The sequence below is a fragment of the Apiospora hydei genome, assembly GCF_038363865.1.
Source record: "Apiospora hydei strain CBS 114990 chromosome Unknown utg000004l_segment0_segment0, whole genome shotgun sequence".
Classification (NCBI taxonomy): domain Eukaryota; kingdom Fungi; phylum Ascomycota; class Sordariomycetes; order Amphisphaeriales; family Apiosporaceae; genus Apiospora; species Apiospora hydei.
The window spans coordinates 3178501-3205069 of record NW_027117363.1 but is presented as its reverse complement, the minus strand read 5'-3'; the positions used below and the strand labels follow the sequence as shown (position 1 = coordinate 3205069).

The window sequence follows — 26569 nt, the reverse complement described above, 5'->3', positions numbered from 1 at the left end:
TATTCCACTCGGGTCTTTCTCTTTCTTGCGTAATACCTACCAAGTCCCACAAGATAAGAGACGACGACGCTTCCTTCCGCTCACACCCAGGAAAGAAGAAATTACCCTCTGTCTTGGTGAGACAACACCACAGGACCAGAAGGACTTGCGTGACCCCACGTTCCTTCTCTCCTTGGCGAAGCAGCTACGCACTCTGACTAGCTAGTGCTCAGCCATTCACCTCGACGTAAATCGCATAACGTCAGCTACCAACCAACGAGCTCGAGACGCTCTGACTGACACCCCCACCAACAACAAACCCTACGGCTGGCCGTTGAGACCTCAACAACACGACGACACCTCAGGTATTTTATTCTCTATTCACTTATCTATTTCCTTTCCCACTCGGTCATTCCGAAGGGTCTGTTTGTCTATTCAAGGCTCTCCATCCTACTCCTTGGCCTTTGCCTTCTAACTTCTTCTTCTTCCTCCCTACGTAGATCGCTCGCTTTCCTCCAGCCTCATCCAAATCGAATCTCTGGGAGACAAGATGGCCGAGCTCCCGGACCTCAAGGACTTGAAGGCCGGCGGCCCTGAAGGTGCTGTTGACGAAGATGTCTTCGAGGAGGGCATGGCGCCTAAGGAAGCCCAGACAGTGCACCACATTCGCGCCAACAGCTCTATCATGCAGCTCAAGAAGCTCCTGGTGGCTAACCGAGGCGAAATCCCCATCCGTATCTTCCGAACCGCCCACGAGCTGTCTCTTCACACAATTGCAGTCTTCAGTTATGAAGACAGACTGAGCATGCATCGGCAAAGTAAGTGTTGCTGCCATCACCAACTATGTAGCATGCCAACCGGACGGCGCTAATCGGATATCTTCCACACAGAGGCCGACGAAGCCTACGTCATTGGCAAGCGCGGACAGTACACCCCGGTCGGTGCTTATCTGGCCGGCGACGAGATCATCAAGATCGCTCTGGAGCATGGTGCTCAAATGATTCACCCGGGTAAGTACACTGCATCTACGAAGACACTTTTTGGGGGCACTTTTTGTGATATGCCGCTAACTTTTGATCCGAGGTTATGGTTTCTTGTCCGAGAACGCCGAGTTTGCCCGCAACGTCGAGAAAAACGGTCTGATCGTAAGTTTGGAGAACCCTTGCCTTCTTCTGGCTGGGCATTACTGATTGGCTCGCTTGCGTTCTACAGTTCGTCGGACCTTCTCCCGATGTCATTGACTCCCTCGGCGACAAGGTTTCGGCACGTACACTGGCTCTCAAGGCCAACGTTCCCGTTGTCCCGGGCACCGAAGGTGCTGTGGCCACTTTCGAGGAGGTCAAGAGCTTCACGGATGAATATGGTTTCCCCATCATCATCAAGGCCGCTTACGGCGGTGGTGGCCGTGGAATGCGAGTAGTTCGAGACCAGGCAAGCCTGAAGGAGTCGTTCGAGCGCGCTGTTTCCGAGGCAAAGTCATCCTTCGGCAACGGCACAGTCTTCGTCGAACGTTTCCTGGATAAGCCCAAGCACATTGAGGTCCAGCTTCTCGGAGATAACCATGGAAACATTGTGCATCTGTTCGAGCGTGACTGCTCGGTCCAACGCCGCCACCAAAAAGTCGTCGAGATTGCACCCGCCAAGGACCTTCCTGCTGCAACCCGCGATGCCATCTTGAACGATGCTGTCAAGCTGGCCAAGTCGGTCAACTACCGAAATGCCGGTACTGCTGAGTTCTTGGTCGATCAGCAAAACCGCTACTATTTCATTGAGATCAACCCTCGTATTCAGGTCGAGCACACAATCACCGAGGAGATCACTGGTATCGATATCGTTGCCGCTCAGATCCAGATTGCCGCTGGCGCCACACTCCAACAACTTGGACTGACTCAAGACAGAATCTCCACGCGAGGTTTCGCGATTCAGTGCCGAATCACAACAGAAGATCCCGCGAAGCAATTCCAGCCCGATACTGGAAAGATTGAAGTCTACCGATCTGCCGGCGGCAATGGTGTCCGTCTTGATGGTGGAAACGGATTTGCCGGTGCTGTCATCACCCCCTACTACGACTCTATGTTGGTCAAGTGCACATGCTTGGGTTCTACTTACGAGATCGCCCGCCGGAAGATCCTTCGAGCTCTCGTTGAGTTCCGTATCCGTGGCGTGAAGACCAACATTCCCTTCCTGGCCTCTCTGCTTACCCACCCTACCTTCATTGACGGCAACTGTTGGACCACTTTCATCGACGATACCCCGCAGCTGTTTGATCTCATTGGCAGCCAAAACCGAGCCCAGAAGTTGCTGGCATACCTCGGCGACCTCGCTGTCAATGGAAGCAGCATCAAGGGCCAAGTCGGCGAGCCCAAGCTCAAGAGTGATATTATCATCCCTGAGCTGTTCAACGATGACGGTTCCAAGCTCGATGTCTCGCAACCTTGCCAGAAGGGTTGGAGAAACATCCTCCTGGAGCAAGGCCCTAAGGCGTTTGCCAAGGCTGTGCGCGACTACAAGGGCACCCTGCTGATGGACACAACCTGGCGTGATGCCCACCAGTCGCTTCTGGCTACTCGTGTGCGAACTGTCGATCTGCTCGGCATTGCCAAGGAGACCAGCCATGCGTTGTCAAACCTGTACAGTTTGGAATGCTGGGGTGGCGCTACCTTTGATGTTGCCATGCGCTTCCTTTACGAAGATCCCTGGGACCGACTTCGGGAAGATGCGAAAGCTCGTGCCCAACATTCCCTTCCAAATGCTCCTTCGTGGAGCCAACGGTGTGGCGTACGCCTCGCTGCCCGACAACGCTATCGACCACTTCGTCAAGCAAGCCAAGGATAACGGCGTCGATATTTTCCGAGTATTCGATGCTCTGAATGATGTCGAGCAGATCAAAGTTGGCGCCGCTGCAGTGCGCAAAGCTGGAGGAGGTAAGCATCTTTCTGAGTTTATTCTTCCCATTTACAAGGTGTATCGGGAGAGTCGTGTATGCGACGCATCGTAGAGATGCCCCTATCACATTCCATATGTGGTTTGGTTCCTGAATAGCAATACTAACGTCGAGTCAAATAGTGTTGGAGGCAACCATCTGTATCAGCGGCGACATGCTGAACCCCAAAAAGAAGTACAATCTTGATTACTACATGGACCTTGCGGCGAAACTGGTCGAGATAGATATTGATATCCTTGCTCTGAAAGATATGGCGGGCTGCTTGAAGCCGTATGCAGCTACTCTCCTCGTCGGCTCCCTTCGCAAGAAGTACCCGGATCTCCCTATCCATGTTCACACTCACGACTCTGCTGGAACTGGTGTAGCCAGCATGGTGGCTTGCGCTCATGCTGGTGCCGATGCTGTGGATGCCGCTACAGACAGTCTGAGTGGTATGACTTCTCAGCCCAGTATCAATGCCATCATTGCATCTCTTCAGGGCAGCGACTTCGAACCTGGTCTCAATCCTGCCCATGTTCGAGCCCTCGACGCCTACTGGGCTCAACTACGCCTTCTCTACTCGCCGTTTGAGGCGCACCTTGCCGGTCCTGACCCAGAGGTCTACGAACACGAAATCCCCGGCGGTCAGCTGACCAACATGATGTTCCAGGCTCAGCAACTTGGACTTGGCTCGCAGTGGGCTGAAACCAAGAAGGCCTACGAGCATGCCAACGAACTCCTTGGTGACATTGTCAAGGTCACACCTACCTCCAAGGTCGTTGGCGACCTCGCACAGTTCATGGTCTCCAATAAGCTGTCTTCCCAGGATGTCATCGACCGCGCGGAGGAACTTGATTTCCCTGGCTCTGTTCTCGAGTTCCTTGAGGGCATGATGGGCCAGCCCTACGGCGGATTCCCCGAGCCTCTTCGCTCCAAGGCTCTGCGCAACCGCCGCAAGTTCGATAAGCGTCCTGGCCTGTACCTTGACCCTATTGACTTCAAGAAGGTTCGCACTGAGATTGGCCAGAAGTGGGGAACGGTGACGGAGTGCGATGTTGCATCTCACGTGATGTACCCCAAAGTATTCGAGGACTACAAGAAGTTCATCCAAAAGTACGGTGATCTTTCTGTTCTGCCCACCAAGTACTTCCTCACTGCCCCTAAGATTGGCGAGGAGTTCCATGTCGAACTTGAGAAGGGCAAGGTCCTGATCCTCAAGCTCCTTGCTGTTGGACCATTGTCAGAGAACACTGGTCAGAGGGAGGTCTTCTACGAAGTTAACGGAGAGGTAAGCTATCCTTTGAGTCTGATATACTACGACCAAACGCTAACACAATACCCTAAAAGGTGAGACAAGTAAGCATAGTCGACCAGAAGTCCAGCGTCGAGAATGTCAGCCGACCCAAGGTCGATCCTACCGACAGCAGTCAAGTTGGGGCTCCTATGGCTGGCGTATTGGTAGAACTTCGGGTCAAGGAGGGCTCCGAAGTCTTGAAGGGATCGCCAATTGCAGTTTTGAGTGCCATGAAGATGGAGATGGTTATCTCCGCTCCTCACAATGGCAAGGTCAGCGGTCTGGAGGTTAAGGAGGGGGATAGTGTGGATGGCAGCGATCTTGTGTGCAAGATCACAAAGGCCTAAGGTGTTGGACGAATTATGCCCTTTGATTTCATAGTTATTACTAGCCTACCTCATGAACAAGGAAAGTAGATATTACTCTAGACCATTCAATGCAATATCCAGTGACTACTTTACCCTTTTGGAGTTGATATACCTGGCTGTGAACTCAGATCTAGACAGTAGATATCATGACGCCAGAACTTCTTCGTACATCACCAGTCTCTAGATTGTACGCATGTCCTGCCTAAAGAGTCAAGAGGATCGAAGCCGTATATGTTACTGCGCTCCTAATTTTTAGACCATTGAGCTGAGTTTTAGACCCCTGAGCTGAGTTCTAGACCTCTGAGCTCTAGACCTCTGAGAAGGAGACTTCTGAGAAGGAGACCTCTAATAATAAGACCTCTGAGATTCAAGCCCCTGAGTTTTAAACCCCTGAGTTTTAACCCCAACGCCGACCTCCGACTTTTTCGAATTACAAAAACTCGATTCAGCTTCGAAAAAACTAGGATAAAACGAATTCAAGTTTCTTAAGAAATGTAACGAATATACGAAAAATTTCGAAGTTATTATATCTCGAAGATCAGCGGAAAGTCCTCATAGGGGCTCATCTAAAGCGAGAGGTCGTGACAGCCAAAAAGTCGAGCCTCGTCAGACCTCAATTAGAGCGATGCCTGAGGGAGCTCCCCACGAAGCAGGAGTTTACCCACGATACACTGATCAACCTAAAGCACCCCTCTGAGCACCAAGATGCGGCGGACCTGCAGCTGGAATGCTACGGAGGATCAGGACACGGTTTGGGGCGTCCTTTGCCTGGCCCGTACGTGGGCAAGATCATATACGCATTCTCGGTGCTGGTGGAGCGCATGTCTCAGGCCTCTGCCACCCATTGCCTCCGCACAGTGCGAAAAAGCCGGTGACTCGCCAGATTCAAGGACTCGCGACGGCTGTTCTACCCCCGGTTTGGCCCATGGTCCGAGTTTCATCGCAGAGCCAAAGCCATGGACGAGCTGGAGGTTGGTGAAAAGGGACCTGTTCTGCAGATCGAAGATTTAGGCCCAAGCATGAAGCACGAAGTCTTGGCCTGTATCATGGAGCATCTGGACGATGGCAAGGGGGCACGACGCCCATTTGGAAGGCCTTCGTATACCCCGTAGACGGGGTACAAGTCCGACAGGCCCATGGATTGCAAGCATACGCGAGAGGCTGGATGGTTTTAGAGAGATGGCATTGGCCGATTTACCCTATGGCGGCCTGGTAACGGACACTCCAGCTAATTTTGACTTTTTATCGCCGTAACAGATTTCAGCTTAATAAAAACAGGGAAAGATTAAATTTCAGATAGTAGTTTTTTAATACGATTATAGGGCGTAATTATTACGAAAATATCGCAGGAATATTATATATAGCCGTGATTATTAAAATAATATAACGTGGTTTATTATTACGCGACGTATATTATTTAATGACGTACTTAAATTTAATTTTAATATAATTAAACTTTAATACGTAATATCTCTATAATTATAATACTTAATTAATCTTAAGAAAATCGAATAGTTTTAATAATTTAAGCGATATAAAATAAACCGAATTAAATAAGTTAAAGAGTAATAATAAAAGCTTATAATATACCCGAATTAATTTTACGTTATCGAATTTACGGTTAAACTTTAAAACGCGAAATCCGACCGAAACGACGTAAACTAAATCTAATTAAAAAGAGGTACTTCGTAAGTATATAATTAATTTAAATATCCGAGGGATGCCTCTCGATCTCGTTAGTGTAAAAGATATGGCTAATTTCTTTACCGCGTCGGTAAGTATTAAGTTAGGCGCTTTATTAACCGTAACCCGGACTTAAAAATTAAAATAAATCGTCGGTACGATTATTAAAAAGTTTTTTACGAGGATTTTAAAGTTATTTTCGGCTGGTTTACGCTAGTCGCGAATATAAAAGCGAAATACGAGATCGTTAACGAAGATATTTAAAATTTCGACGAAACCGGCTTTATAATAAGTATAATCGGGTTAATACTCGTCGTAATACGCGCTAAGCGGCGTAAAAAGCGAAGTCGGTTTAGCTTAATAATCGAGAATAAGTAACGGCGATTAAATGTATTAATTCGTAAAGCTAATATATTCCGCCGTTCTTAATCGTTTAAAGCTAATATTACCTCGCGAACTAGTCTCGTGAAATAGATTTACCGGGCGACTAAGTAATTAAGCCGACTTTTAATAATTAAACTAATAACGAAATAAGCTTAAACTAAATTAAACATTTCGATAAATATATTAAAGTATAAACGAAAAATTCCTACCGCCTTTTAATTATTAATAATTACGAGAGCTATATTTTAACCGAATTCGAGGTATATTATTAAAATAATAATATTATTACACTCGATATATCTCTTTATTTATTTCACCTGTTTTAATTACTTAATATAGCACTTTATTCGGCTTTAAAACGTGCTTATTTAAAGGAAATCGAGCTGTTTATTAAGGCCTCGATAAATTATATTACGAAGCTTAAGTTTTTTATCGCTTTTAAAGCTACGTATTTCGTTATTTTTACGGAAAATAACATTAAATCCGGATTTAACGCTTTTAATTTAATCCCTTATAATCTTAACGAGGTAATTAATAAATTAAATATACGTCTCTAAACGCTTACACTTAACTTATCTCGTTTAAGGACGACTAATACTTACGACCTTTAAACGTCGTTTAACTTTTAATAAATAACTAAACACTTTATTTATATTAAAAAAAGGGTATTTATTTATTAAAAAAGCTTTTTAACGTCGATTTTAAATACGGTAAATTAAATAACGAAGAATATAATTAAAATAGCTTATAAAATAACCCTTATACGCGATAAGATATATATGTTAAAAGAGGCTAATTTAGCACTTTTTAAGCGCCGGAGAGTTAAAAAATCGCGAGTCTAGCTTAGAGGAGCCCTTACTATTAAGGAATCTCAGCAGCTACAGGACGAGAAGGCAAAAGGGAAGCGTTCAGCGCCCGATGAAGGTAAAAATGGGGGTTCGTCGAAGCGGAGGGCGACCGGTGGAAGGCGCTGTGGTGTTTACGGCGAGACAGGTCACAATGCGCGAACATGTAAAAAAAATATAAAATCAAGCGAGGAATCGGATAACGAGTAGTTTTAATTAATTTTAAGCGTTATAATTAAATTAATTTATATAAAAGGGTTAAAAAGTGGAAAAAGTGCGTCGCTAAGTAATATACGTCGCGTAGTGGTAAACCACGTTATTAGCTTTTAAGTTTATATCGAATATACTATATATATACCCTATAAAAAGCGCCAAAGGTATTATATATATAATATAGGCTACACATGCATATAGGCAGCCTTATTACCAAAGCAATATTTGGTAAATAAAACATTGGGACATGTTGTGATATCATTTCATTCATTTGGTAGACTGAGAACTAATCCCGGCAATGCGGGCGGCGCATTGACAATGCAGCTCGATACACTTTTCTTCGTACCTGCAACCTGAACGCCGGTGGTATCTGTTTTGTCCTCGATTACAGGACCATTTCAACTCTTTGAGGTGGCCAACTCCCCACGTTAGAATCATCGTCGTCCAGGGGGTTGAAACCTGGCGGGGGAGCGCCCGCACCACCAGGGAAGCCAGGGGGTGGCTGGAAGCCAGTATTCGGGGGAATCCTGCGGGAGGGAAGCCGCCAGGGGGAAGCCAGGAGCCGGGGCTGTAAGTTGTTAGCTATGCGTTCAATCAGGGTTACTAGCGTACTAGCGGGGAGGACTCACGACCGCCTCTGCCCGGGCCGAAACCGGGGCACCAGGGAACTGAGGAGGGGAATGCAGGCGCACCACCACCAACACCGGCAGCAGGCCCCGCAAGAGATGTAGGGGCAGCACCTCGGCCAGCCGGACGTGCTACGCCGGGGCCTGAAGTAAGAGCGGTAGGGAGGCCGGTTGCGGCGGTCTTTCCGAGACGTGTGCTGGGATCGGCGGGGGGTGCAGACTCGACCGACAGCGAGACAATCTGGGCACCTCGCACAATGGTCAGGCCAAGTGTGCGCTTCTCTTCTGATTCGATGGTCTGTGTCGCTGAGCCGGATGCGCCAGGGGCTGCGGGCTTGTTCTGCTTTCGCTTCACGCGTCGAAACTCTTCGGTATCGGCAAGGACGAGGTTCATGTGCTAAGGGTCCAGTTAGTGGTTGTGCTGAGAGAGCGCTGTTGGGGGTTGAAGAAGAGGTACCTTATCGAAAGCAAGCATCTGTCCAGTCATTTGGCGGCCGTCCATCAACGTGACTCTCATCCGGTAGTTGATCTGTAACTGCTGTCAGTACTGATTGCTTGATACGGGTTGCGAAAAGACGCGTTGTTGGACGCGAATTCGATACTGGGAGAGGGTACGTACGTAACCGGCCTAAAATAACACGTCTGGTCAGCCTGCGATGTCAACGTCGAAGCCTTGAAGCGGTGGAGGGGAGCAGCTCACCATCTTGCCCTGTTTGTTCGACATGCTTGCGACGAGTTGCCCCGGGGGACTTCTCTAGCCTTTCAAAAAATTGGTATGTGTGTTTTGCGAAGCCGTGCTTGACTTCTGCGAGATCTCGGGCTGCGTTGGCAGGCACTTTGGAGAGATCGCGACTTTTGGGTGGTATGAAGAGGCCGAGATAAAATATTGGGACGAGGCAAGGCCAGGCACACGACGACTAAGGTTCGAGCAAGCAAGGCTGAAAAAGGGCCCTCTCGCAATTGGCCAGGTCCTTGCTCCAAGCTCCAGCTCGAGCTCCTGTCCAGGCTAACCGTTTCAAGACTAGTGCATCTGGCTCTCGTCGCCCACCGCTTGCATTCAATTCAATGCTCACTGCTGCTCCAGATCTGCAAAGCCACCTTTTTAAGCCACAGGGCAGAGAAGCCCTTCTTCACCCAAGAAATTTCGCTGGATCCCGAAACTGCAACTTTTCGATCTTTGGAACTTTTCGTTAAGGCCGACCGACCGGACAGACAGCACTGCCAAACACCACATCACCAGATTTTCCGCTCGTCAACCACTAACACAACAGCCAAAATGGTACGTACATGCCAATTGAAAAGCGGCAGTCGAACCAGCATGCTAATTTGATGATGCTGCAGTCTGAGAAGGCCCAGAACCCCATGCGCGAGCTTCGCATCCAGAAGCTCGTTCTCAACATCTCCGTTGGCGAGTCTGGTGATAGACTCACTCGTGCCGCCAAGGTGCTCGAGCAGCTGAGCGGTCAGACCCCTGTCTACAGTACGTTACCCCCATCGCGCCTTTCGACATGAAACTCTTTTCGCATATTAACCGTTCTCTCTCCCCTTCCAGGCAAGGCCCGCTACACTGTCCGAACCTTCGGTATCCGACGTAACGAGAAGATCGCTGTCCACGTTACCGTCCGTGGCCCCAAGGCTGAGGAGATTCTCGAGCGTGGCCTCAAGGTCAAGGAGTACGAGCTGCGCAAGCGCAACTTCAGCGAGACCGGCAACTTCGGTTTCGGTATCTCCGAGCACATCGATCTCGGTATCAAGTACGACCCCGCCATCGGTATCTACGGCATGGACTTCTACTGCTGCATGACCCGCCCCGGTGAGCGCGTCACCCGCCGCCGCCGCTGCAAGAGCAGAATCGGTGCCTCTCACCGCATCAACCGTGACGAGACCGTCAAGTGGTTCAAGTCTCGCTTCGATGGTATTGTCCGATAAATCATCCGCCCTGGCATGGGAAGATGTGGTGGACGAACAAGAAAGAAAAAATGATTGAACGCGGAGGCTCATGGCGTTGGCTGGATTTGTTACCTTTGATGCACCCGGATTTTTTTAGGGACACTATTGCATTCTCGTGTACATCGCGATCTATCGGCGAGTTCATCTCGCCAACCCAGCAGACTTTAATCGAGTCAGCAACGGCCTCAGAGACCGACCGGCATCATGCCGGCTTTTCCTACACATTTCTTTCTCCACTTGTGAAGCAATTGACAGTCTGTGACTACGGCTTTTGAGAGTTATGCAAGCCTCGTGTTGACACCACTGGGAACTGCTGCGTTCCTGTCGCTTGTTAATATGTGCCTATCTAGTAAACGGTGGATTACGGCATCGCTGGACATTTGATGAAGGTCGTGACCACAAGTGGTACAGATGCTTGACTAAGTGATTCCAACCACGACGGCAATACAGGAGATGGCGTCGGGTGGTTAGGACCAGAGCGATTGCCTCTTCCTTGTAAGCTTGATGGCGTGGCGCTTGGCAAACTCATCTCCTTCGCTAGTATTGCATATCAGTTCCGCTTCTCATATATTGACTTAGTGGCATACATAGTTCAATCCTACATACGAAACTGATTAAATCAATCGATCAAAATGCAACTGTGACTTGTCCCAAGTGCAGGTGGCATATGCCTCCTTCTGGCCAAAGTTGGAAGGAGCGAGTTGGAGGTAGGCAATTGCCTAACCTGGAAGCAGTACAATCAATGCGAGAAGGTGCCTTCCATTGATACCACCTGGCAGTGTGCCTTCCATGTTCTTTCCGTCATTTCCATTTGATCATAAGTCTGCTGAATTGAGGAACCTGATTCCAGCCTGGCAATGGATCTCTGCTTCACATCATCCCACTGTCGAACTACACTTATTCCAGACCGAAGGCCTTTCCGAGAATTCTGATCCTTCATCCGCGATTCGGCAATCGTTCCTGCCGTAGAACTTTCCAACCTTTTCGATTATTTCAAAATTGTCGTATGAGTCCACCTGCTTCTCATTACTGTCCTCACTGAACTGCTGTATCTGTCACTCCTCGCCAAGGCACAGGGACTGTCTTCGTGGCCCCTTCCCTGGCGTGAACGGCTCGTCTCGCCAACATCACTCGATCAAGTCTGCACAGAAGGCTGGCTGGTTGGTAACTCTTGAACTCGAGAACCAGAGCAACACCAGTCTGTGTTTGCAATTAAAAGCAGCTGCCCAACATCTTCCATCAATGCAAGATCGGTTTCTGCAACTGAGCAGGTCGACATTCTTACCTGTGCATTGAGTCTGTGAGTAATCCCTGATCGGACCTTTTTCTTCTTCTTTTTCTTCTCTCTCTCTGGGTGACCTCACCTGGTAGAGACGTTTGTCATTTCCGTGAAGCAACATATTGACTGAGTACTTCGTTAGGTGGCGATTGCTGTTTCTATTGTCACAGTATGCCTGGCGGCAAAACCAAGCATGTTCTGGGGGCGAATGGCCTTTTCAGTTCACAACCCAAGGCTACGGGAAACAGCAGTCGAGCGAGCAGTGCTGTATCAGACGAAGACGAAGCCATTATGGGGTACGCTGAGGATGACCCGGCATCTCAAAACTCACAATGGCGTCCTGAAGCGGTATCAAGTCCTCGAAGCGCTTCGTCTAGGTCTAATGCGAACAGGACCAAGGACCAACTCCCCACAGAGCAAGTAATCCGAGAAGAAGATTTCTCGGATGACGCAGGTGCTTCAATCACGTCGGGAAAGACACCGAATGCTTCACGTCAGAGTCGCGGACAAGACCAATCCTCGGCGGACGCAAGTGAGTCGGATATACATGAGAATTTGATCGAGTCCGAGGAGCTAGACTTCAGTGACGATATCAATGGCACGAAGAGTGAAGAATCGGCCAAAAGTTTTGGTGATGAGGAATATATACCATCACAACGTTCAGCTGGCACTTGTTCCCAAAAGGCGCTGGGAGGCCCTGCTCGAGGTGTGAAGCAGAACTCAGTGCGGACTGGGAGTGTTCACAGTTCCAAAGGCGGAGACCATGCATCGGCTGAAAGAGTAACCACAGACGAATCAGAGACGTTTCAGGCTACGTCAGCTGGTAGAACAACACGGGTCATGCCTTCCAAAAGACGAGTTGCGAAGAAACCATTCCCATCAGACAATGACGATGGAAATGACGCCTCCCCGAGCAAGGCACACACAGCAATCTCAGCCACCACAGGTTCCAAGGTCGGTGTCAAAGACAAGAACGTCCCAGAGGCTCAAACTCGCCGCATTACTCAGAAGGGGTCGAATTCTGTCAACCCAGATGATCCCTTCGAAATTGAGGGTTCTCCTGAACCTGACACCAAGCAGGCCCCTCCAGCCGGACGCTCACGCAAGACAACTAATCCAAGAGCGAACAGTAACAGTCAAGGGGTTACGCAGATTTCCCCAAAGCCAGCACGCAGCTCCCAGAGCAGCAAACGTCCGAAAAGGCAAGCCGACCGTGAAAAGTTCGCGGGAAATCATGTCCGATGATATTGAAGACGACGACGAGCCTCCTTTGTCTCTCAACGCATCAGTAACCAAACCGAACTCGAAGAAGAGACGGAGCTCCCCACAGGGCTACGGGTCACGGCCCAAGAAGCCCAAAGGCCCAGAATCCAACTTCCTCTTCGGGGACAGAGATAGCATTACTGTACAACCCAACTCCAAAGCACGTACAGACCCGAAACAGTTCTCCCCAGGCCAAAATGTGGACCATATAGAAATTTCATCAGATGCACCAAGCTCGGATGAAGCTGTAGAGCATTTGCAACTTGAGATTGCCAACAGCGCCGAACCTGCTGCTCAGCAGAAAAAGCAGCAGTTGGCCGCCAATGATTCGTTCACAGTCAACAATTCTCTCGAAGCCCCGACCAGAAAACCGAAGGAAGCCAACACATCTTCGTATACATTGCCTGTTTCTCCCCCACATCAGCTGAACGCCCCATCACATTCCGGCAATGATAGCTTCATAGTGAACGCAGCCAATTATGACTCTATCGTGAAGGCTCCATCGCGAATTAGAGCGGTACCAACGGTACACAGAACAGGAGGCAGAAACAAGGATACAAAAGCACAACAGAACCATTCACTGGTTCGGAGTGGCAAAGATGCAATTCGCGTACCAGAGAATGAGGATAGTAGCACCATGCTTTCTGCTCCGCTGTCAAGAGACAAGACCTCCAACGACCTTGACCCCTTTGCTGATCCTCGCAACTCCGAAGAAGACAAGGGGGCTCCAAACCGACTTCCACCCTCACAATCGGTGAGAGACACCATATCATATGGTTCACGGCCTCAGAAAGCAGCCGCAGCGGTTGTGGTCCAGGCCGATCCTTCTAAAGATAACTATGCTGATGCCAACAGGTGGGACTCGCGGGCTACCCAGCGCGCAGCTGCTCGGCCAACACAGCTGTCCTCGGCATACCTTCAATCGAGAAGCAACCATGTGACTCATCCATATGGCTACAACCCTTTGGGGCAGCGTATACAGCGGCAACATGAGAACATCAATGCTGGAAACGTCCACGCCCGGTCCTCACATTCAGAGTCAAAACAAGACTTTTCGGCTCAGTTGAATCCAAAGACCCAAGAGTACAGCCATAGGTTCGCGGCTATGCAATCCCTTCGTCGTGACAATACCCAAACCCAACCTTTCATGCCATCTCCTCGGCGAGAGAACTCTCCTGGCCGCCTCAACGTTACATCAACGGAGTTCATATCACCCGAAATTCAGGATCAGCTTGGCCGTCGAAGTCGACAAAACAACCAAGGCTTTGAGAACAATGCTGATGGAATACAGCCAAGAACCTCTACAGAGAAAATTAGAACCCGGTGTGACGATCTTGTAGATGGCGCCAGTGAAGGAATAGCAGCAATGTTGCATGATGTTGTGACTGTAAGTTATACGCATCAACTTGACTCGACGGTTTCTGACTCTGCCTATAGGCTATCCACCGCCAGCTTGCCCCAAAACAAGACATTATACAAGACGTTGTTCGAGAGTATGATCGTGGTGGTAGCAAGCTTACTGCGACACTTCTGAAACGCCAACGAGGAGAGTTCGAGCCTACAGTCAACACGTTCCATGGGAGCTTTCAAACCATGTCGAAGACGTTTGCCAGAGCCGCTCAAGGTATTGAAGCAGAAGGGAACGCTGCTACTAGGAAGACGGAAGCCTTCGAAAACAGCTACAAGAAACGAAAGCAGCATATGTGCAAGCTTCGAGAATCCATCCGAGAAAACTTGACCGGACCAGGTACGGTCTGAGTCAGCGAGAGGCTGTTAGACGTCCAAAACTAGTCAACCGTGTTACTGCACAGAAATTACAGGCATCTTGCTCTGATATATCATGTATTCTTCCTCGACCGGACTGAGTATTTGGTTGTGTGAAGGGAACGAAGCTGGGGCAATGCGGAAGGGAAGTCGGCTCGGGACTTGTCTAAGCTGTATTATTCTACAATGCTTATTGGTGGAAGTATTCCTTTGCTTGGTTGGTGAACAGCTGCGGAGGTATGACAAGTAATTTTCCTAGAGCTGCACATGTTCTGTATCGCTAGTCGCTTTCACCAATGAGACACCACGAGAAGCCTGCCGACTCTACTTACTGGGTTCCGATGCCTTTCAGTCCCTTAGCTTACGCCTTTTGTTGTGAGCACGACGCGGATATTGGATATGTATACTGCTAGTGTAGGGTGGCAGTCATGATGATGCTAATGGGCGTTCCAGGTGAGTGGGTGAATGCGTGATGTAGCGATAGCCGTACCCAAGAGCCAATGGTCGGCACAGCACCGTCACCTCTATCAAACCCGAATGAACGACTGGGGCAGCTGACGATACACTGCTTAAGCCACAGTTGAATTGGTTGGAGATGGACCGGGCTACCCATGATAGCTAGCAGCCCGTTTGCAAAGGGTGTCATGATTTTACAATCGCTGAGGAAGCTCACAGAAGATCGTGTTACCCCCCCTTGTTTTATATCCAGGGCTCACGAGATTCAACGACTGCGAGGCGTTTCTTCAAAGACCGTCAAGGCGTAGGCCAGTAGGGTGTTCTCCGCAGCTTTGGCCTCCTCCCAGATGGGAACTCATATTTCATGGAGTGTTCGGCTGAGCCGTGAACTGCAGCAGTGTCTGCATGTCATCAACTGTACTACCCCAGAACCTGCAGTTTGCCCAGGAGAGAATCGAATAAACGTCAAATAAACATGAGCTTCTGCTGAACTAAAAAGCCATCATCAACTGCCAAGCAGGTTACAAGGAGAATAGAGCCACAACCCAGTAACTTTGTTTACTGGTTTCCTCCGTGGCCGCGTTTAGACCGGCCCTCAGCTGAAACCATCCTTTGATATGTACCCCTGATTCAGAAACCCCCATTTCCGCAGGCAGCGCCCCCAAGGGCCTAGCCTGCCCAGCCGCAGTGTCGTGACAGGGAAACCTTCCCTCGGAGGATTGTACGGCCTCCTCGCCTCCGCGACGTCCTTTTCTTCGTTCAGGTACAGCTGCCAGTCGTCGCCATCTTGCTCTTCCGAGGGAGTCTCCAGCTCGAAAGGCCAGTATTCGTCTATGCAGTAAGTTGGACAGAGCATTTGCTTGGTGCAGATTCCGCAGACATACCATGTTGAACCTTCTTGTCGGTCTGGACTTTGACGACGTTGGTTCCGGAATTGTAGACCAACGCGTGGGGCTTTGGCCGGAGGAAGGAAACCAGAATTATATGACTGAAGCACGAAGAGGCTCTGGAGCGCCCGTGGCCATTCATGGTGAGTAATACGGTTGTATGGGAAGATAAGAGTATGAATCTTGATGAACCTATTATGCAATGCAATGACGCTCGCTCGAACCCAGAAACCAGGGATAGCGGCTCATGGACTCTTTTTATCATCGCGCGGTCGGTCTCGGATTTGCAAGGCTCCAAGGCGGAATGACATTCGGAGATGGTCTTCAGCCTGTTTTGCAATGTGTGTGTGAGAGAGATATCAGCCACGAACGCCTCTCGGAAGACATGCCCTAGAGAGCTGCGCGAACCTGTCAGAAGAATGAACGCCCATGGCGCCACCCCCCCCAATCTGGCCTTCCCCCTTCAGCTCCGACATTGCGCTTTACTTCCCATTGGATGCCTTCTGATCAGCACACCTCCTAATCTCAAATACCCTGACCGGTCACGATGATTCACGGCAGTTTGATAGGCCACAGCGGTTCCGAATGCCTTCAGGTGTAACCATTGGCACAATCAGCACCATGGAAATATCGATGGCAAGATGCAAGTAAGATTGTTGAACTCGCCCGATTGTAAGCCATCAATCATGTCCCTACTGCCCGTTCGGATGAGGCTCTGCTTACATTTTCAGCTTCAGGGACCATATCCGCCGGCATAAATACAGCCGATTCTAGCCCTGTGTCTATGAAAGCCTCGGGAAAATGGAAGCCCTCCTCTACGGCCAAGAGTCAACCCATTCTAGCGTCTGGTCGCCTAAGACATTCATTGGGCCGATAGAGATGGACTTTTCGGCCAGCCAGAATTACACAACCTAGACATTACCATGAGGGACTCGTCTTTTAGACCCCCTATGGAACCTATGTCTGAAGAAAATGCTGAAGCCAGTGAAGCTGGCACTGCAGCAGACCCATGGGATGAAAACATCACTCTTGGGTTCGGTATGTACATCTCCCAAACATATTAGTTTGCTCTGGCTAACTCCCCGAACCAGACGGTGGTGGCATACGCGGGTACTGGAGTCTTTTAGTGCTGCAAAGTCTCATGAAGAAGATCAAGGAGATCGAAAGGGGGCACGGTACGCGGCATAGCTTTCATCCTTGCGAGCCGCCAGAAGTCTTTTCGCAACTCGGTGGCGGCGACTTCACGCCTTTTCTTCCATGCCATTACTTTGACCTGATCGGAGGGACCTCTACGGGAGCGTAAGAAAACCCCCGCTTCGCTCCTACGTATATAGCCCGCACGGCGAGCGAATGTGAATATTGACTTAACGCGATGATGCAGCTTGATCGCCATCATGCTCAGCCAGTTCCGGATGACCGTGGAGGACTGTATGCGCGAGTACGAAAACATGGGAACCAACATCTTCGGACATCCGAGAATGTTACACGCTGTCAACGTGCCCATCATCACCAGGACGAGGTTCTCGACCAGGCGCCTCACACAAGCCTTTGAGCAAGTCATCCGGAGACGACTGGAGGCAACTGAAGAGTTCACAAGCTCAGTCGAGTTCCAAACGTACACTGGCACCTGCCGAGGGTAAGTCGTGTTTTCCCAAGATCCAAACCAGGAGGGAGATCACCATGTTAACCACGCCACCAAAAAGTATTGCCCTAAGTATGACGGATGGAGAATCGGAACTGCTTTGCCATATCCGTTCGTACAAACGGCCTGGTCCCGTGCCTTATTCAACATGGTCTATCCTCGAAGCCGCGAGGGCTGCTACGGCTGCGCCTCTGTATTTCAAGCGATTTTCGAAGTCCCTCACGCCACGACAACTCCAAACATTGGCTCGAGTACCTACCTCTCAGACACTAAGTTCCTTCGTGCAATCCGCGGAGCAGCAGCAGCAGCCCAAGCCGGAAGGGACCAGATTCCACCTGATAGATGCTGGTTTCGGCATAGAGAACAACCCTTGCGAGAAGATTCTGCACGAAATGAGGACGATGCAATTTCGGTCCAAGCCGATCCTCGTCAGCATCGGGACGGCACGCCCCGGCCATCCCGACGAGGAGGGAAGGCGCCGGACGCTGTTCTCGACGGTCAAGCGGGCCTTTCGAACGCTCGGAGACCCCGAAAACTGGCACGCGCACCTCCAGGGCCGCGCGGAACAGGGCGACTTCATGTACTTCCGCTTCAATGCACGGGGCACGCTCAACATGGAAATGCACGAGTGGATTCCGAAGAAGAGCGGCCGCAAGACGATCGACAAGATGCGGGCGGCCTTCCGCGATTGGGCCGATACCGAGGAGGCGCAAGACCAGCTTCGGGACTGTGCCGAACAACTGGTCAAGGTGCGGCGTGCGCGGTCCAACAAAGACAGGGACGAGGCCAAGTGGGCACGGTATGCCGTGGGCAGGTATTACATCTGCGAGGACAACGGCTGCTACTGCCATAATGTCAAGTTCCCAGACAGGTCAAAGTTCGAAGGCCACTTGGCGCACCACGCAGGCGGCGAGCAGCGCATAGAGGATGTCGTCCAGAGGGCTGAGCGAGAGTGGGAGTACCGGAGTGCATCCAGTTAGCATAGACCCGAAGTTAAGTCTGCCTAGGCGACTGGGTGATAGCTAATATGTATAGTGCATGTCACAACGCAATGCCTGTATATCATATTTAGAAACCACTGCTTGCTACCCATCCCTTGGGGCGCCAAAGACGGTGCCCGAGAGCAAAGGGTCGGCCAATCAAGGGGCTGTGACACCACGCCTCTCCAGCCTGCTTGCTGCATGCGCTGCGCTGTAAAACACGGCCTAGTCCGCCCGGTGTCAGCCACTTTGTCCCCCCTCAAGGCCTGCATGGGTGTCGTGTAATATAGCAATGAGTATCATGTCATGACACACATCAGCCCCAGATCCAGGCGTAGTCTATGTCTCTTTTCTGCTTGGTATGAAGAGCATTACTTCCAAGCTTTTCCAAGGTGAGGTCGGTTTATGACCACGCTCATCGCAGCTGGGCTTTCGCTTTGCTCACATGCCTCAGCAACAGCGGCGACGGCAGCAGTCTGTCGTCAGCAGCGTCGTAAGCAGGCTGGGTTTCGCCCTCATGCACGCCCTCACCCTGCCCTACTACCGCTTCTTCCGGCAGGACACGCTGCTGCCCATCCTGGCCATCGCCAAGGCCATCGACGTGCGCAGGGATGAGGAGGAGATCCGGTCCATGGTGGCCCGGTGGCGGGCGAGGAAGCTCTATGAATTGCATTACATCCAGATTGCGGTGAGCAGGTCCGACTAATAAGTCACAACATGCTGTACTATCCATCTGCGGGAAGGAGGGTAAATGGCTGATGCGCCTCTCTGACAGGGAACGCTCCTTTCTGGCGCAGTCATAGGATGTTTCTCATGGGCGCCCCGTGACCAAGAGCATTGAGTGAGTATACCCAGATGAATCCAGGCTGCTGCTGCTGCTTCTGCACACACGACTGACTGGATTGCTACCCCGATTGATCCATCCAGCTAGGACCGGCCGCTTGGTACTCGTGTCTCATCCTCTCCCTCTTCGCCATCCTGCTCTCGTCATCTGAAGCATTCATCTTCAGCAACTTCAGGGCGCCGGGGCCAACATTGGCGGAGCAGCCGCCACTCACATGCAACCTGCACGCCGAAGTGTCCATGATAATCCGCCTCGAGCAAGGTCTGGGGGATGGGGAGCAGGAGCAGGGGCAACGCACAGCAACCGCACCCCCAACGACAGGGAAAAGGGCAAAGCCGCCAGGCCGCGCCGCCACCACGACTCTTCCTCGCCACCGCCGGCACGGGCGCTCGTGCGCTGGAACATGGTCTTCACGTGGCAGGCGCCCATGATGCTGCTGTCCTACTCCATCGTCGCGTTCCTGACGGGCGTGACCGTCTACGTCTGCACGCCCTTGTACGCCGACGACGACACCTTGGGCGGAAGAGCGGTACGTATACAAAGTCCGCTGCCCCATCTTTCCTCAATTCTGCACCTTCTCCTCAACCTACTCCTCCTCCGCTTTCTTCAATGCCTCCATGATCGAATCGCTAATGCGTGGTGCCAAGGCGGCATATTTCTACCTGTCGTGGTTCTCCGTGGCGGCGGCAGTCTTCGTGTGGTGCTCTTTCTGGGCCTACAAGTTTGTGGATCTCGACCATATATGATTCTGTTAGGAAAGCAGAGAAAGGCAATTATCAAGTGATCATACGGTATTGTTGTTTTGAGTGCTCAATCGGCGTTCAATTGGGATAATCCAGCTACCCCTATTTGTTTGAAGTCGGAGTAGTCCGTATATAGGGGACGGTCACGTGAGTACTCTTTTGGGGAAATCAGACAAGCAGGAGCTAGGACGATTTAAACTAACAGTTGAAACGAGCATATATCTACCCGCTTTTGATGCGATGAGGATTGCATATATTATATGTCACGTCCGCAGCCAAATGTAGGTAGCGGAGGTATCAGAAGCAGCAGCGACATAAGAGATTCGTGTCATAGACCTTTTGAAAGGCAATAGCAAATGATGAAAGAGAATCAAACAGCGAAAAATCAAAGAGTACCTAGTTACAAAAGACCAGCCATTAGAACTCCGTCCATCCATGATATCCCTCCCTCCCCACCCATTCCTTTTGGGGGCCCAACTCCCGGCGCTTATTATAATAGTAATCGTTTTCTTGGCTAGTGTTTAATCGAGCCCATGCGACTTGACCAGCTCTATCTGCTTCATCCGGGCACCCTCTCCGGGCGAGCTGGCGCTACTCGGAGATCCACGCTGGCGCAACTAGCTGGGCGTGGTCTCGCGACCGGGCCTGGTCTCCTTCTTGGAGAGAAAGCTGCGCCTCATCGTGTTCCCACCGCGCGGGCTATCGCTGCTTGTCGTTGGTCGAGGCTGGTTCTCCACGAACGAGCTCTTGATGATGACGGCTCCAGTCCCGACCTTGATCTCCTTCTCTCCGCCTGACTGTGTGTCGTCGACAAAGTACAACGCCTCGCCCAGGTCGTCGTCGCTGCCGAACGTGTGATGGCCCTTGACCTCAAGGCGGAACTGAGTGTCTGCCGTGCACGTGTGCTTGAAAGTCTCGTCGTACTGGATTTGACTTGTGGCCGACTCGTGGTGTTTGGTCTTTCCAACCACCTTCTCCTTGGGCGCCAGCTGCCGAATTATCACGTAAGCATCTGCCGACGGCGGGAACCCTGTCGCAGAGACCACGGTGAAGGTAGCAGTGCCTGCTCCCGCAGCACCTGGTGCCATACTATGCACGGACATGCCACCCATGCTTGTGGTGCGTTGATGGTGATTGCTGTGCGACGACGAGGGCGGGGTCTCGGGCGACTCGTTGCCATCGAGGCGGGGCCCAGTAGACCGCCTCAGGCCCGGGGCAGGCGCAGAAGCTTCTCCCCCGTTGGTTACGATGGATGGGACGTCGATGTTGTTGGGTGGCATCAGGGCACCGTTGCTGTCTTCCTCCTTCTTTCCACGGAATCCCCGTCGGAGGAACGAGGGCACCCTTGCCGACACCGTGTCCGACCACGCCAGCCACCGCAGCGCCTCCCTTGATGGGAGCACCTGCCACTCCGGTAACGATCCTGCCAGGCGCTCCGAATGTTCCAGAGAAGGTGCCCGTGCCCATGCGCGTGCGCGTGACGTAGTCAGGTCGGAAAAGTAGTCGGATGCGGATTGAACCAGACTTTCCGTCGAGGAGAAGCTTCATTTCCTTTGCCTTGAAAGGATCAAGTTGCTCCAGGTTGATGTCTGCTCCACCGAGGAAGTCGGGCTTGTCCGCGAAGTCATAGTCGTACACATTGACATGGAATTTGGCGGCAGTACGGGATGGCACGGCTATTTCAAAGAACTCATTCCAGACCGGGTCAAGCGTCTTCTTTTGTGTCTTTGTCTTGTAGATATCTTGGCCGTTGAGTTCGAATCGGGCGTACGGGTCACTCTTGCCGTTGGAATCGGCAGCAGGCAGTCCAGCCGCGTCCAGAACGTCGACACGGAGGTTGCCCATGTTGTTGATACTTTCGCTGGGATCCAGTTCCATCCGCACAGGGATGTACTTCAGGCTGACCTTGACCCAAGTTCCTCGGTTCTCGTCGTCCTTGAACTTCAATACAGTAGGGTTGTTCTGGCATGGATTAGTAACGGTGCAACAGATATGTGGACGATCATTCGACTTACCAAGCATTGCTTGAGAGTATCCAGAGTGTTTCCGGTGAGACGTGCGATCGTATGGTCCTCATCACGCTCTTCTCCGGGCTTTTCCTTCCTTTCTCGGACCTTGAGCGTCAATCTGGAGAAGTCGAGCTCGCGGATGAAGCAATCACCAATCTCATCAAACTTGTGTGATTTGTGCTTGGCTGAACCAGATACGTACGAAGGGAACAGCATGTCGTCCACATAGACCTCAACATGAGAACCACCCTTGGGCATTTCAGCCTCCATAAAATGGAAGATGAGGAAGCCGGACTCGTGCTTGAGTAGTTCCTCGGGTGTAAGTCGGATCTTCGGGACTTGTCTGGCTGCATCGCGGGATTTGCGATCCGAGAATGTTGGAGACGTTGGCGTTATCGGCGGCATGGCCGGTGACAGGGGTGCGCCTTGGCCATTCTGCGTCGGTTTCCTCTCCAGCGCAGTAATCTTTCCGGCATCCGCGGAGCGAGTGTGCTCGAGATCGTTCTTAGATTCTTCGGCTGCTGCTTCTGCTGCCGCTGCCGCTGCCGCTGCGGCCGCCTCTTCCTCCTCCTCATCCTCGGGATCAGCGACATTCAAGCAAGGGTAGAACGATGCGGTATAGCAAAGGACACCTTTAGCGATGCCCTTTCCATGCAAGCGGAGGCCATCCTCAAGCAGTGGCTTTCTATCGTTGACAAGGTATTCACCATTTTCGTCTTGATGGATATAGTCGCTGGCCATGAGCTCGACGAGACCCAGGCTGCGATCCTTGCCCATTTTCTCGGAGTCCATAACTTCCAAAGTGAGGCGATCCCGCGACGAGTGCATCGGGACGTATACGACTTCGTCAAACTCGGGGCTGAGAGTGTTGCGATGCGTCACAGTCCGGCCCTTTTCAATGCCAGATAGTACCACGCGAACGTAAGGATCCGATTTGCCCATAGTCTCGAAGTTCCGAAGCTCGCGAGCGTTCTTGAAATGCAAACGCATAACACCGATAGGCGTCTGATAGCCACCAGTACCGACCAAGTCGCCTGTCACGGCTACGGGCTTCCATTGCGCAGTAACCTTGATACGTCCAGAGCTGACGCCCGATAGGTTGTACCAGTCCTTGCCCTGCTCCATCATCTCAAGCAGGTCTTCCAGCTTGATTTGATAGGTACCGACAAGCTGGTCACCAGCGAGTTCTCGGTCATCCTTGATCGCGATTCCCAACTTGGCATTCTTTCTGTCGGAGATGAGGATCTCCTTGTAGCCATCATCCCAGATGGGGTTGTTGGTGCGCTTGAGCTTCTTGGTGTGATGAATCTCCTTGCCGTTGAGAAGCAGAGCAGCATAGGGGTTCAGGAGTCCAACCATGCTCTTGCTGGCGTCGAGGTCCTTCGCTTGGTGAAGCGTGAAGCGGAGAATACCAGTGTTGGTCTCAGGGGGTGGCTCCACCTTACCGTCAGGCAACGTAGTTTCCTCCAGAACTGGGAAAAAGCGAACATCGGCGGAGACCACACCGCGAGCCTTTCCGTTGGACATGACCTCGAGGCGCTCGTTCTCGAATACGTTAAACTCTTCCAGTTGGTCCAGCTGGAAAGAAGCGATTCCAAGCTCCTTGTCCTTTCGGATATCATTGTAGTCGAAAATCTCCAGGTCGAGACTGTCATGGAACGAGCTGATAATGACGTACTTGGTTTCGTTCCAACGAGGATTGGATGTATCTTTGATCGTCTTGGTTCGGGCGAGCTCCCCACGTCGGCTCAGCGAGACGATGACGTATGGGTCTACAGTGCCAGCAAAGTTATCGGGGTTCTTCAGGCCTTGGGCGCCATGAAGCGTAACCGCAACGACACCGATTGCTTGGTCGACCGGCGTTCCAGCCAGCATCTTGGCGACTTCGATGGGGAAGACGTTGGGGTGGTACATCATCGGCTGCAAGTTTCCGTGGATCTGTTCAAGAATGAAGCTCTCAAGACCAGGGATGAAGTTGATATCAAAACCAAACGTCTCTCCGCCCAGAGGCTTGCATACATAGTCAATCTCAGGCCGTCCCATGAAGCACATCTCTACCTTTTCGATGTGAGGGAAGGGGAATTGCAGCTTGAGCTTGAGGCGCATAATGCCGGAAAATGCCATATCCTCGACGATTACATCGAGGCCTTTGCTTATCATGGCCTTTCCAACTCGAATTTCCAAGACAACCTTGGGATTGACCTTGTTCTTGATTTGCTTGGCGGTCATGTCAGCGGTATCATTAGGAGTAAAGCTGAACTTCCAATCCATGATAACCATGTCATCCTCGGCCTGCAGAGTCTTGACATGTTCCATACGCGGGGGCTTCGAGCCCAGAGTGAAAGTTTTCAGCTTCAGGCTGTCGAGAAAGGCCGGGGTTGCCGAGCTCAGGACCTGGTCGACCGAGTTGATGATGGTCTCAGCAAGTACTGGCTGGTAGATGGGCCAGAACTTAAGCATGAAAGCGTTGATCCATTCCAAGGACTCGGCGTCCATATCCGTCTTCTTCATGAGCGACACCTCCCCTCGTCACATCGTCTCGGAAATTGCGGCGAACTCTCCTGATGGACGTGCGGTAGTAGGTCGAGCAGATTGCCATCACGATAAAGACCCAGGCTAAACCACCGCCTAGGACGGCCACCACCCAAGATGCCAGACAGGCGAAGATGATGACGCCAGCATTGTGGTACCACTCTCCGTACATGTGGTCAGGTACCTTGCCCTCCAGCCAAGTCTGGTGGTCGAGCAAACTCTCGCCGGTCATGGGGCTCTCGTGGGGCCAGCCGTACCGCTGCTGCCACCCTACGCGGGCAGCGATGTCTTCGGGCCTCTCCTCCTCGCTTGCGTCGTCTGTAAAGAGGTTTCCCTCCTTGTCTTTTGGGACGTCGAGAGCATCAGCTCGGGAGGGCGTGGGCAGGTCGTAATCGGCTTTGCTTCCGTCGTCGGCGTCAGTGACCACAGCCACAGCCTTGTGTTTTCGTCGCAGCTCGTCCGGCACAGCCTGGAGATGGGGAAAAGACGAAGTCAGTAAACTTGGTTCGCGGTCGTGAGAAAGGCTGGGAGACTTACAGCTTTCGCTTGACGCCGCTTCTCCTCCGGACTGGCATCCGGGTCAAAGGTGTAAGCAGCCACGCCGGCATTCTTGCTCTCTTCTACCATCTTTTTCTGGGCATCTTCGGCGGTCACATTCGACTCTGGGTTTTCGGCCGCCTCAATGGCGCCCTGCTGCTTGAGCTCGGCGGCTGATTGTTCGGTCGCCATTGCGACAGTATGGGCGTGTGCAAGCAGAAAGCGCTTCGAAGGCACTGACTGGGCTGCTGTTCGGAACGGTGCTGGATCGATTGGGAGTGGAAGTTGGCAGTGGCTCAAGCCATATACCGGGTGTTGCTCCTTGTAAGCTTGGGCAGTAGTGTAGGGCTAGTGGTAAGCTTATTTCGATATGCTGCGAGGCGTCTGCAAATTGCCCTGCGGTTGTACTATTTGAGGCCAATGGTTATATTCACCCTGGCAACAGCTGGAGCAGGCCTTCTCGTAGTCTTTCGAAAGAGAAGAAGAGCAACAGACGGGGTGAAACGAGTTGCGCGGGTTGCCACGGTAGCTTCGACGGGACAACACGTCAAGAAGGGGAGGGCGGAAGTAGATGCTTGGAAAGGAAGAAGAAGAGGGGTTGGTAAACGAAAGGCGTAGAGGTTGGCGATAGCTGCAGAAGTAGGGAAAGAGTCAAAACAGAAGGAAGAAAAATAAAACAAGTTCTGCGAGTCAATGAGAGGTTTCGAAATGGCCAACCTCCGACTTGCTTGGTGGTAAGCGAAGAGAAGCTGTCCTTTTCCAAGATCGAAAGCAAGGCAAGACGGCACACAGCCCCCCCGGGCCAATTACCACGACACGGAGGAGGTACCCAGGTAGCAGTACGACGCAACACTGCACACGCTGCGCTGCACAGCACAGCACAGCACTACACAATCCAACTCATTACCACATAGCACCACGCAGAGGTCTCGGCTACCTCATTGGGGAGTGCCCAGATTCAGATCGTGGCCTCCAAGCCCCCAACTACGTAATGCTTGCTGGGGTGTGGACTTGGACGTGCGTCGTGCAGCTCCCAGTCAGCAGCGGGACCGGGACCGCTGATAATACTTTTAGTGCTCTCTCTCTCTCTCGGTTCCCATGCGCACGCAGCAGCAGCAGCAGCAGCAGGAGCAGCAGCTTCGCTTGCTAGTTTCCGCCCAAAGCCCTATTTTGCACCAATCACGGCGGCAGAATACCACGAGACAAGGAGACAGGCTATATCTTCAGGGGACAATGTATCAACTGAACCTACATACGTCTTCTCCTGGAGTGGGCTAGGCTGGCGGTTGGCTAGTACCGGGTCGCTAGCCCCCTCCATACCTACCACATGCAGCGAGTGGGCATTAATTGTGAAGTAAGTACAAGGAT

The 26569-nt window shown here is 51.5% G+C and overlaps 9 protein-coding genes across 9 annotated transcripts; 6 read left to right on the top strand and 3 right to left on the bottom strand.

Moving 5' to 3' along the window:
• Window positions 1-529: 529 nt before the first annotated feature.
• PG997_003536 (pyruvate carboxylase) lies at window positions 530-4543 on the top strand (the record flags this gene model as incomplete). The annotated part of the gene is made up of 7 exons (XM_066807851.1): window positions 530-797; window positions 870-989; window positions 1063-1124; window positions 1192-2646; window positions 2696-2903; window positions 3046-4190; window positions 4250-4543. 7 exons carry the CDS (start codon window positions 530-532, stop codon window positions 4541-4543), a joined length of 3552 nt encoding a protein of 1183 aa, XP_066671469.1.
• Window positions 4544-8074: 3531 nt separating this feature from the next.
• On the bottom strand, window positions 8075-9039 carry PG997_003535 (uncharacterized protein; the record flags this gene model as incomplete). Its single annotated transcript, XM_066807850.1, has 4 exons — window positions 8075-8257; window positions 8302-8712; window positions 8773-8844; window positions 9016-9039. The coding sequence occupies 4 exons, from the start codon at window positions 9037-9039 to the stop codon at window positions 8075-8077; spliced, it is 690 nt and encodes a 229-aa protein (XP_066671468.1).
• Window positions 9040-9591: 552 nt separating this feature from the next.
• Window positions 9592-10244, top strand: PG997_003534 (60S ribosomal protein uL5; the record flags this gene model as incomplete). The annotated part of the gene is made up of 3 exons (XM_066807849.1): window positions 9592-9594; window positions 9657-9795; window positions 9868-10244. 3 exons carry the CDS (start codon window positions 9592-9594, stop codon window positions 10242-10244), a joined length of 519 nt encoding a protein of 172 aa, XP_066671467.1.
• Window positions 10245-11715: 1471 nt separating this feature from the next.
• Window positions 11716-14565, top strand: PG997_003533 (uncharacterized protein; the record flags this gene model as incomplete). The annotated part of the gene is made up of 3 exons (XM_066807848.1): window positions 11716-12679; window positions 12747-14194; window positions 14245-14565. The coding sequence occupies 3 exons, from the start codon at window positions 11716-11718 to the stop codon at window positions 14563-14565; spliced, it is 2733 nt and encodes a 910-aa protein (XP_066671466.1).
• A 1057-nt stretch (window positions 14566-15622) lies between these two features.
• PG997_003532 (uncharacterized protein) lies at window positions 15623-16056 on the bottom strand (the record flags this gene model as incomplete). Its single annotated transcript, XM_066807847.1, has 2 exons — window positions 15623-15858; window positions 15912-16056. 2 exons carry the CDS (start codon window positions 16054-16056, stop codon window positions 15623-15625), a joined length of 381 nt encoding a protein of 126 aa, XP_066671465.1.
• Window positions 16057-16837: 781 nt separating this feature from the next.
• Window positions 16838-18536, top strand: PG997_003531 (FabD/lysophospholipase-like protein; the record flags this gene model as incomplete). Its single annotated transcript, XM_066807846.1, has 4 exons — window positions 16838-16952; window positions 17006-17213; window positions 17296-17550; window positions 17618-18536. 4 exons carry the CDS (start codon window positions 16838-16840, stop codon window positions 18534-18536), a joined length of 1497 nt encoding a protein of 498 aa, XP_066671464.1.
• Window positions 18537-18981: 445 nt separating this feature from the next.
• Window positions 18982-19242, top strand: PG997_003530 (uncharacterized protein; the record flags this gene model as incomplete). Its single annotated transcript, XM_066807845.1, has 1 exon — window positions 18982-19242. The coding sequence occupies one exon, from the start codon at window positions 18982-18984 to the stop codon at window positions 19240-19242; it is 261 nt and encodes an 86-aa protein (XP_066671463.1).
• Window positions 19243-19594: 352 nt separating this feature from the next.
• Window positions 19595-20126, top strand: PG997_003529 (uncharacterized protein; the record flags this gene model as incomplete). The annotated part of the gene is made up of 2 exons (XM_066807844.1): window positions 19595-19909; window positions 20028-20126. The coding sequence occupies 2 exons, from the start codon at window positions 19595-19597 to the stop codon at window positions 20124-20126; spliced, it is 414 nt and encodes a 137-aa protein (XP_066671462.1).
• A 614-nt stretch (window positions 20127-20740) lies between these two features.
• Window positions 20741-25393, bottom strand: PG997_003528 (uncharacterized protein; the record flags this gene model as incomplete). Its single annotated transcript, XM_066807843.1, has 5 exons — window positions 20741-21430; window positions 21501-22085; window positions 22139-24657; window positions 24755-25133; window positions 25202-25393. 5 exons carry the CDS (start codon window positions 25391-25393, stop codon window positions 20741-20743), a joined length of 4365 nt encoding a protein of 1454 aa, XP_066671461.1.
• Between the last annotated feature and the right edge of the window lie 1176 nt (window positions 25394-26569).